Source organism: Formica exsecta, unplaced genomic scaffold, assembly GCF_003651465.1.
Source record: "Formica exsecta isolate Colony F162 unplaced genomic scaffold, ASM365146v1 scaffold98, whole genome shotgun sequence".
Lineage (NCBI taxonomy): Eukaryota > Metazoa > Arthropoda > Insecta > Hymenoptera > Formicidae > Formica > Formica exsecta.
Window position 1 is genome coordinate 20,170 of NW_021853741.1, and position 11,112 is coordinate 31,281.

At 28.4% G+C, this 11,112-nt stretch overlaps 2 protein-coding genes and 1 long non-coding RNA gene across 5 annotated transcripts in view; 1 reads left to right on the plus strand and 2 right to left on the minus strand.

Annotated features, from left to right (window-relative positions):
- Nucleotides 1–1,357: 1,357 nt before the first annotated feature.
- LOC115245451 (myeloid differentiation primary response protein MyD88) lies at nucleotides 1,358–3,805 on the minus strand. Its single transcript, XM_029823765.1, has 7 exons — nucleotides 3,473–3,805; nucleotides 3,176–3,372; nucleotides 2,926–3,021; nucleotides 2,681–2,808; nucleotides 2,414–2,582; nucleotides 2,149–2,308; nucleotides 1,358–1,994 (listed from the first exon to the last, which is right to left on the minus strand). Exons 1-7 carry the CDS (start codon nucleotides 3,586–3,588, stop codon nucleotides 1,583–1,585), a joined length of 1,278 nt encoding a protein of 425 aa, XP_029679625.1. The 5' UTR covers nucleotides 3,589–3,805; the 3' UTR covers nucleotides 1,358–1,582.
- Nucleotides 3,806–4,364: 559 nt separating this feature from the next.
- LOC115245452 lies at nucleotides 4,365–6,709 on the plus strand. Its single transcript, XR_003885552.1, has 3 exons — nucleotides 4,365–5,494; nucleotides 5,771–6,427; nucleotides 6,581–6,709. It is a non-coding gene; the product is annotated as an uncharacterized LOC115245452 (long non-coding RNA).
- LOC115245449 (transcription termination factor 2-like) overlaps nucleotides 6,161–11,112 on the minus strand; it is an 8,502-nt gene continuing 3,550 nt past the window's right edge. For 2 of the 3 annotated variants that reach the window (XM_029823763.1, XM_029823762.1), the window contains 10 exons: nucleotides 9,922–10,236; nucleotides 9,664–9,818; nucleotides 8,988–9,483; nucleotides 8,767–8,895; nucleotides 8,372–8,589; nucleotides 7,748–8,249; nucleotides 7,349–7,674; nucleotides 7,104–7,274; nucleotides 6,818–7,017; nucleotides 6,162–6,738 (listed from right to left, as the gene is read on the minus strand). In XM_029823763.1, the coding sequence (XP_029679623.1) occupies nucleotides 6,591–6,738; nucleotides 6,818–7,017; nucleotides 7,104–7,274; nucleotides 7,349–7,674; nucleotides 7,748–8,249; nucleotides 8,372–8,589; nucleotides 8,767–8,895; nucleotides 8,988–9,483; nucleotides 9,664–9,818; nucleotides 9,922–10,236 (2,660 nt within the window). In that variant the 3' untranslated portion in view covers nucleotides 6,162–6,590. Of the gene's footprint in view, nucleotides 6,739–6,817; nucleotides 7,018–7,103; nucleotides 7,275–7,348; nucleotides 7,675–7,747; nucleotides 8,250–8,371; nucleotides 8,590–8,766; nucleotides 8,896–8,987; nucleotides 9,484–9,663; nucleotides 9,819–9,921; nucleotides 10,237–11,112 lie in introns of all 3 variants that reach the window. The other variant, XM_029823761.1, reaches the window with a different exon arrangement.

Sequence of the window (11,112 nt, forward strand, 5' to 3'; positions counted from 1 at the left end):
AAAAATATTCTCTCTGTCCCCCCCTCCCCCCTCTCTCTCTCTCCTCTCCCTCTTTCTGCAAATTACTCGTTTTATTTTGTTTCTTGCAATTGATTTCAGGGAGTATTCACGATCAAACGTTTTTATCATAAATTTTAGGAAAAAAATTAAAATTAGAATTTAAATTAAAAGAAAATAGTTATCTTTTACGAAGACGTTAAAAACCATATTATTTTGTGATACTTTATTTCTTTTTATAATCCGGATTTATTTATTTGATTTTTCAAACAGTATAAATATAAGAAATGTTTTTTTTTTTTTTTTAATTTTATTGACAGTTTTTTGCTACAGCCAAAACATCCTTAAGACTCGTTACATTAAAAGAAAAGATTTAATGTTATAGCTGGTACTATGAAACGGCTGGAGAAGCGTTTTAGCTTTCCGTAGAAATATGATATATGAAAGATTAGTGTCGTTGAAAGCTGGCGTCTTAAAAAATGTGCCATCAAAATAAATTATAAGGCGCTAATTTCAATAAATGATATTTAATCGATGCATTAGCGAATCGTTCTATTTATACATAATGCATTATCAAATTGGAGAATTCGAGCGATTTATTCTTTAAAGAGAAAAACGATTTTGCGGTTTTAAAAATGGGCTTTATAAGATAGAATCTCGATCGCATAACGAATTGTATCTTCATTCGTTCGAAAATCGACTATTTCCTTCGATTTTCTTTTTCGCGCGCTCGCAATGACGGATTTTTACGATACCTCGACACCATTTCTCGGTGATTTAATTTACTCTTTGTAAATCTTGACTCTTTGATTTACTCTGTAAACGAAAATAATACACACGAGATAAACATAACACAAAGACCGCGACGACGGCGACGCGCCGATTACGATTTCAAGGAAAATAACAGCTGCATTATCTCTTTCTAGACCAGAGGATAATCCTACTTGTGACTTATTCGAATGCGTAATGTAGACGAGAAAAAATCATACTGAAATTAGTTTTATGAACTAACTTCAATATGATTTTATTATTTTTCTGAACTTTTTTGTTTTATAATAATAAACATCATATTAATTATCATAATTGTGGAATAATGTCGTTATTTTTGGGAAAAATAATTTTCTTTGAGTATAAGATATACATATTTCTAATTTTTACACATATATACTTAATATATTTCTTGTACATTATATGCATTAATCTCATTTCAATTATACATATACATATATGTACGTTATAAATATTTTTATATATATAAGAAAACTATAATTTCAAATATATAATTTCATAAATAAATTCAATAATATAAAATATATTAAGTCAACAATAAGCATGATTGTAAAAGATAAGCATACAATGTATTTACATCATTTATTAATAATTAATTAAATTTACTATTCTTTAATTATTATTTAACACTTTTTAGTTTTCAGCGAAATAAACAAATGACATGTTAAACTTAATATAAATATGTTTTTGAATTTTTATTGTAAATATCTAAATATTTTATCTTTTCTTTTATGTATACAGAAGGATATATAAAATAGAATTTCATATGCAATTTTTTGACAATAAAGATTTTTTGTCAAGTTTTTATACCGATCTTCTTCTTTGTAAACTTGCTAAATAAATTTTTCTTCTTATTCTCATATATATCAGTGTTTGATAAATCTAAGCTGTCTAAATTATCTACTGATGGCAGATTTTGAATTGTTGTCTCTGTAATTAATTGACCACTTTGCTTAGTTTGTTTTGTTTTCCAATTTGCTGTAATTTTTTCCCATCGCAATAATGTTTTATTCTTTTTACTGGCAATATTTAAAGCTTTTACATCGTTTATTTTTGCAACAGCATATTTTTCACTTTTCTGTTGTAGATATTTTAATGTTTCATTTGTCTTTTGATCATTTTGAAGTATATCACCACGCTTATCAGACAAAATATTCCTTGCTTCTGTAACCTCATTTGTTATATTGTTTTTTATTTGTGTTTTACTGCTGCAAAAGTAATAATTACTTAGTAATAATTAAAAATAATAATTACTTAGTTTGTATTCTTAGAATAGCTTTTATGTGCATGTGTGTGTGTAAAAATATATACTATATATATATCAAATGTATATCTTGTTATATTGAATAAGAGTTACATTACTTTGTATTGATAGAATTTGAAGCTTTTATAGAGTCTTGTAATTTGCCCCAAAAGTCATATAATCCTCTACGATTATAATCCAGAGTAGATATATATTTCAATTGAAATGGCAATTCGCAGCTTTCATATATACATGGTATGATTTTTCTCTGCCGCTTTTCTATAAAAACATAAATTCTTAGAATACACACTTTCAAGAGGATTCTAGTTACTCAATGACAAATATATATCTCAAAATAGATATAGTACAATGCAAAAACCATACCGATACTTAAAGCTTGAGCATAATTTAAGAAGAATTTGTTCGCTGAGCTTTTCAGAAAGCTAGGCGATATTATAATGAGTAATCTATTACATCGTTCTGATATTAACTTCATCACTGCTTCATGCTCAAATGCTACACCACCAACTAGATCACGATCTTTTAAACAAAGCTTTCAACAGAGGAAAAACAACAATTATTGTTTAATTTTAATTGAATATTTCTGAGAAAGTCTTATATAATATATATCTCAATTATCTGAAATTATACCTTTAGCTTATATTCTGTCTCCAGTTTTTGTATCATCTCATTCGCAAAACTAATATCTTCATCTGCATATAAAAGGAATGCATCATAATATTGTGTTTGTAAACCTTGATTTAATCTATGAACATCACCTACAGGGAACAAATATTTTTTGTACAATTATTGTATAATTACATATAAAACACAAATATAACCATTACTTTTGATTCATTTGAACTAAAATATTATTGATTGCATATTTTACAAACCTAATGTGAGTATTTCTTGATCGACACATTTGTCTATTAAAACTGCTGATACTTGAGCTCTTTGCTGTTGTTCCAAATATTTTGCAGTATCAATATCTGAAAAAAAAATCTTCAATTTATAATTGTGGGAGATAGACTTTCATATATATTTTTACTAATTTGTTATAAACAACAGAGCTTAATAGTTATTTTTTTGTAACACCATAGATATCTATAATATATTATATAGAAGTCTGTGGATAACACATACGAAATATTGCTTCAGTGTCATCAATAATATCCCATCTGTCTATTTCTTCCATCATCGTTTGAAAATTTTTTATGGTAATATTCTTTTTATTTTTCTCCAACATTGTTAACATATATGTTGTTGGATCAGAATGTGATACCAGCAGAGACATTATTTCCCCATTGAGCTCCAATAAATGTGCAAGACCTCGCCAATCTCTAATAATTTGATTATAAATAATAATTAATAACTATATATAAATATGAAGAAAAAAATATGTAGAATATTATATTTATTACAGAAATAAAATACATTTACCTTGGCAAATTGTTATCGCTTGGTAAAACTTTTGTGGGGTTTAACATAGCTGCAATAATTTGTTTGCTCACAACAGAGATTCCCACAAGTGGCATGGTCGATAAATCAACTGTCATTTTGTGTGATTAAATTCTTTTCTTCTTTCATGTAATGAATCGCTCTTTATCTTATTTTAACTGTTTTGACAAGATTATTGTCACAATCACAGCTGTATGCATATATATATAATTTTGTTACACTTCCATAGAATAATTGTTTTATACTTTGCTACATTTGCTATTATCTGCTATCATTTAGGGCCGTGGCACATAAAAAAACTTAAGCAGTAAGACTAAAGGTGCCTTTACATGGCAGCGTTAAGCGTCGAGCGTCTGCGCAGAAAATTGCGCAGAATCTAATTTTAGCCTAGAATCTATCTCTTTTAAATTCTGCGCAGTTTTCTGCGCAGACGCTCGACGCTTAATGCTGCCCCTACAGCCTTGTTACTGCCATTGTAGAATACCCTTTAAGCCCGTATCAGACTACGCATTGAAAATTGAAGATTGAAGATTAAAGATTGGAATTTGACTAATCAGAACAAAAGGGACTAAAATTCCTTCATTCTAATTGGTCAAATTTCAATCTTGAATCTTGAATCTCAATCTTCAATGCATAGTCTGATATCAGTCTATTTTTTATATTAATAAATGTAAATACTAAGTATTATTAATTAGTATCAATATTTAATTTGTTGTTTATTTTAACTTATTTTGTTTAATACATATATATAATCATATTATAATTTTTGAAAAAATTAACAAATTACAAATAAAAATTTTGCTATTATAAAACTTTTTTATTAGTTAAATAACCAGAGTTAGTCAAAATGAAGAATTAAAAAATTAATGTTGCAACGTAATTATTACAATCAAATCATAAAATTATCTTTATATTATCCCTGTCTGCCGATACAACATAATTTTTCATTCATATTGCATAATGGCAAAAATTATTATATGTAAAAATTGAATCAAAATAACATCGAATCGATATCTAAATGATGTAATATCGATGTCTTAGCAAAAAATCCATAATCTGCCTGTTTAAAAATCTGACGATGAATATGTGTCACAAATAATCTTTTCCTTTAAAAAATATCATATAGAGCACGGACTTCGAAATAAGCTTCAAATTTCGAGCATTATTTCGATACGATGTAATGTCGATGATTTCGACGTCAATTAGACATCGATTTGATGGGTCATTTTTCGCTGGGATTTTCGGCAGGGAACATACTGCGTCCACGCATACACTTTAATGCGAAGCAAGGTTCCACATGGGTTTGTAATTTTCCACGCGAAGCAAGGTCTAGCCCCATCATCTGCTGCTTTCAATGCGAAAGGAAATCTATTATTGTACAGTTTCACATAGGTTTTGAATACAGTCAATAATTTTCGAGATATTGATGTTCCAAAATTTCGTTTCAAAAACGTTAATCCGATTCTTTTATTTTATGTGCAATAATATCATGTGTGCAATGTGTATGTATGCAATAACGTCATGTGTGCAATGTGTATGTGCGCAATAAAATCATGTATGCAAAATGTTAATACGATTTCCTTATTTTATGTGTGCGCAATACGGTCATGTGTGCAATCTGTATGTGCGCAATAAAGTCATGTGTGCAAAACGTTAATTCGATTTTCTTATTTTATGTGTGCAAGGAGTATGTGCGCAATAATGTCATGTGTGCAATCTCCTTGTGTGCAATGTATATGTGTGCAATAATGTCATATGTGCAAACGTACGTTCGTATTTTTAATTTTTACATGTGCGCAATAATGCTTGTAGGCAATCGCTCTGTAGGCAATCGAAGCTGTCGGCAAAATGTTGTAGGCAAACGAAGCTGTTGGCAATTGGGGATGTAGGTAAACGGAGCCTCCTCGAAAAAAATAAATAATTTCCTGCCAAGGAATGTGTTAGCATGCCTGGTTCGAACAAGAACATACATTCGATTAAAGCACATGAATTTAGAAATAAAAAGTAAGAATACTGTTTAAAAAATTGGGAAAAAAAACATATATGCAATAAAGTTTATATTTAAATTGTTATTTTATTTAAGTCTACATTTTATTTTAAATCATTATCATATATGTTATTAAATGTTATTTTAAATATAAAAGAATCACAAAAAAACGTTATTTTATTTATTCCTGTATTTTATTTAAGGTTTTACTGTATTTCATTAAATATATATTTAAAATTTTACATGCTTCACGCATTTTCATTTCTTATAATCGAATTTCACTTTAATTAAAGTGAACGCCTGCAAAATGGGTCGCCTTCTGATTGGATCAACCGCCAAAGCTGCCGCCATTATGCGCAATGCTTCATCTTGTTTCTTTACACCATTCTATTATGGTTATCATGGGATTGAAACATCTTTTTGTATTTTTTTGACACATAACATAATAATAACAAGACGCCAAAATCAAATGTTGAACATATATAAAACATAAAAAATTATCGAATTTTTTCCCATGTAATGTGTAATAAAGCAAGAAACTATTATATCCTGTTACATATCTTTATTTATTAATTAAACTTATCAGTTAGATAAATTTTTAAAATAATATTACATTTATAATGCTAAAAGAAAATTAATCCTCTAGGATCTGATGTAACTGTAAAATAAAAATGTATATCTATCTTTTTTTATGTTAATGTCAAGAATATCATATCACAGTTATGCACTAGTAACAAAACTTTGTTACAGTTATGCACTAGTAAACAAAACTTTGTTAGAAAGATAAAAAATTTACAAGTATATATTTATAATTAAAGTCAAAATTAGAATCAACATCAGATATTAGCCTATATCTATATCAATATCTAAAATGAGTAAAATCAATAGCAAAAACATCGTTGATAGAATATTAATCTAGTATTATAAAAAATTATTTCAAGTATAATAAGGTAAATATGTGTCGATATATGAGAGCTTGAATTTTATAATGAATTTTATAATGAAAAAGTTTTATCTGCTTAAAGTTTAAGTAAAATAGTTATATATATATATGTAACTATTTTCATATTATCTTTGTACACTCTATTTATATTTATCACAAGATGGAATAAATTAAAAACCGAACAGTGACTTAAGATCATTGAGAGTGATCTTCATAGCAGCGTTATTTTTGTCGCCACTCAATACGTTGCTTGCTATCTCGAGCTTTCGTTCTTGCAAAGCTTGTATACGTTGCTCTATTGTATCAACACAAATAAATCTGGAAGGAAAAATATTCATTATTAAAACGAAAGATGCACATAAGAAGTGAGCGTAGAAATTAAATGCAGTGTACTAACTTGTAGATGTAGACGTTTTTTGTCTGACCAAAGCGATAAATCCTGTCTTGCGCCTGTGTTTCTAGTTGTGGATTCCAATGAATATCGAATAATAACAAATGATTGCCGCCTACCAAGTTCAATCCTACTCCACCAGCAGTAAGAGAGAGCAGCAAGATTCTTGGTCCGGAATTTCGACTGTTAAAGGAATCCACTACATCCTGAAATAAAAAGATGCACATATCCATTTTCTAAAATAGAATACAATAAAAATTACATGCTTAAACAGCTATTATCTACAGCATACTTTGCGATCCTTGATAGCGACACTTCCGGTCAATTTGCTTAATGTAGCGCCTTTTATTGAAGACAATTGCGATGCTATAACGTCTAGCAGAGTAGCCCATTGCGAAACGATAATGAGTTTATCCTCATCCTTTTGTAAAATTTCTTCAACCGTATTAAGCAAGATCCTCATCTGCATTATATATCACATTAATCGCATGCAAGTAAAATCATGAGACTTTTGTAGATTATACTATTGTCACTTACTTTAGAACTAATGCGATTATTATCAAATACCGGATTCTCAGCAGTAAGTAGATTTTCTTCTATTCTTTTATCAATACTAACATCTTCCTTATCGATTTCATTAAGCGATATGTTACTCATTTGTGACAATAAATCAGAATCCACATTATCCTCATCCATTATTCCGCTTTGTTTTACATCATCCTGATCCAGCATCGCATGAATCAATGCCGGATGACAACACAACTGACGTAATCGTAGTAAAAGCACTAAGATTTCGTGCGTTTTTACATCGGCATGCATCGCTAGTAATTTGTTTCGAGCTTTCGAAAACTGCGTCTCTTTATCTTGAAATAGAAAAACAAGAAACAGATAATAATTATATGAATAAAATATATTGATACATTTTTAATAACTATATTGGATTTGAAAGATAAGCAGGCGTATTATATTTTCCACCATCCAAATCAAACATATGTTCCTTTTCTGCTTTTTGAGCTAAGAACTGTGCAAATAGAGTACGGGAGTAAATCAAAATTTTCTCATACACCAGTTGTTCCTGTGGATCGAGTTTCACCATCACCTCCTCAATAGATTTATTGGGTAGAGATCCCAAATCGCCTTTTTCTATTAGTTCTTGCTTCGTCCTTCTTAGCATCAAGGTCTTCATAACTGTTGCCAATCTTTGATAGCCTGCAGCGTTCTTGTTATCTACCCATCGCTTCCAAACGCGTAAATCGTCAAACGGCGAGCACTTGAGAAACTTTAGGATGGAATATACGTCCAATGCTTTATTTTGTATAGGTGTGCCAGTAAGAGCCCATCGTTTATTTGCCTTGAGTTCACAAACAGCCAAGGATGCTTGACTCTTATGATTTCTTACTATATGAGCTTCATCAAGTATCACTCTTTTCCAGTTAATCTGCAAAAAAAGTTAAAATTGTGATTAAAACTTAGAATAAATCCGAATTATTCACATTGGTAAAATGTAATGTTTTTATTTTCGCCCATTAAAATTAAATGATACTTTCAATGCTAATGTACCTTGTATAATGTAGATTTGGTTTTATGTTCCCGACTTAATATATTGTATGTCGTAATAACTATATCATTTTTCGACAAGCGTTTAGGAACACTCTCTCGATTGCTACCATGATATATCTCAACAGACAGTAAACCGCGTTTGCATCTGTTTTGCACTTCACTATCCCATTGAAACAATAAAGATGCAGGACATATTACTAGAGTACCACCTTTATAATCTGTAAATAATGATCAGACACAATTATCTCAATAGATTAATTTTATTAAATATATTTGTATTCAATTTAAATAATTCAAAATTTTACGAAAAAAAATACAGATATTTCAAGAAATATATAAATATAAAAGAAAATATAGATATTTTTCTGCTAAATCTAAAATAAATTTTTACATACATAAAGGTTTACGATTGTTGCTCCATTCGCAATCGCTGTCATCGCTTTCATCCACTGATTCCTTTTGAGCAAGAGTGGTCATAATCAAAGATATCATAGTCAGTGTCTTACCTAAACCCATATCGTCAGCTGTAATAAAAAAATCCAAGGAAAATTATCTTCCCCGACAATATATTATTAAATCAACATATTAATATAATATCTCTTTTATAGATATTTACCTAATACGCCACCAGCCGGCCTTTGTTGTTCTCTCCACAGAAGCCATGCAAGGGCATGTTGCTGGTGTGGCATTAATTGTACTTTTAATCCTCTTGGATCCTCCGCTTTTTCATTATCTGCTGGACGAGCGATAAGTGATCCATGCAAATGTTGCAAACGTTCGACTGTTAGAGCGAGCTCTCTATCTCTTGTCGCCTGTGCCTTTTCACTCAGTTGCTTTAGTTCGGGAGATGTGGTTGGTTTCAATGGTATATTATTAATATCTAAATATGAATAATCCGAGTATGGTTCATCTTTTATGGACAATGATTCTTTTTTTGCCGAATGTGATTCTTTTGATACTTTATTTTTTTGGCTATTTAAGCTTTGCACCAAAGGTGTATTTTCCAATTCAAGTGTCAACTTCTCAATTTCTGTTTTTTGTTCGCGTATACTTTCACGTAGTCTTTGTCCTTTATCAGGCAATACTTCAATGTTTGCTTCAGTAAGCAACAACTAAAAAAAAAATTATTTTTATGTTTAAAAAAAGAATGTTCTTTATATGCAGAAATTACTTATAACATTATTTTTTTATTGATGCAAATGCACAATTATTACATATAAAAATAGATATTTCTTTTTGTTTCTACAATATTACATTAACTATAAATGAAGTTAAATATATTTGATATTTACTTTTGTTTTCATTAACTGATCTTTAAGTTGTTCCAATTTGCAAATCATAATTGCTCTTTTTTGTGCTACTAATGGATCTATATTTCCAACACCAATTTCTTGTTTTGCAAAAGATAATGCTGTTTCGGATTCACTATTTCTTCCAGAACTGGAATCTATAAATTATATAGATAATTATATTACATGTGAAATAATTTACCCATCCATAAAAAATCAATCTATATATACATGTTTGATATTATATAAATATAGGATTACCTGTATCAAGTACGATAGTCGCAGCTACATCGTGAGAACTTTCAATTTCCAGCATTTCATTATCTGATATTTTATGATTTGATATTTCATGATCTGATATTTCATGATCTGATATTTCATGATCTGATATTTCATAATCTGATGTTTTATAGTCAATATCATCTTTTTTATGTGTATTATTACATTCAACAAGAGATTCAATAGAAGAGTCGAGTTTTAATCCTTTTATGTCTTCCCTAGTGTTATCGTGACTAATATCCTTCCTTTTTTTATTGTATTTCCTGTTTTTAATTGGTGAATATGAAATAAGAGAATCTGTAAAACAGCATAATTGAATGAAAATACATAATTCCGTGATATTATTTTAACAGTAAATATCTTTAAAATGTACAAAGTTGTATATAATGTTGGATAAAATACCATAATTTATACCTGCAAGATTTTCTTTATCTGAATCAGAATCTATTATTTGTATTTTTTTCTGAACTATGCGTTTGGTCAGGCAAGCAACTGGTGTATCATCACTATCAATAGATTTATTTCTGTAAACAAATATTTATAAGAAAATGTTCATCTTCATTGATATTTTTTAATAATATAAATTCAACATGTAATTATATTTATTATATATAATTCAACACATTATATTATTAGTAATAAATTACATAGTATAATAAAATTATGTTTAAAACATATTTTAAAAAAAAGCAAGGACATTTTTTAATAAGAACAAAGTGTAATACTTGTAAACAAAGTATTAAAATAAGAATGATAGATATGGAAATATAAATAACATAATATATAAAGAAATATAATTATATGAAATAAGGAAGAGAGAAACAATAAGAATAAAAAAAAAATATATAGAAAAGTGGTGAATGAATATGTATGCTATTTGAAAATTCAAGTAAGCATTACAAAAGATTAGAGATTCCGAATGTATCACAGAGAATAACATAAATAAATCATGTATTTTTTATATCAAGTGAGATAAGGACTTGCAAAAATAATTCTACAGATAATAGATTCTAGCAAAAATAATTCTAAGGATAAAAATTTTTTAAAAATATATGAATAAAATAGAGATAAACAAGTCTTTTGTAACTTCTTGTGCTAAATAAGCAGAATAACAATATATATTTATAATTTTTTTATATATAGAAAATTTTTTTTATATTTAATATATTTAAA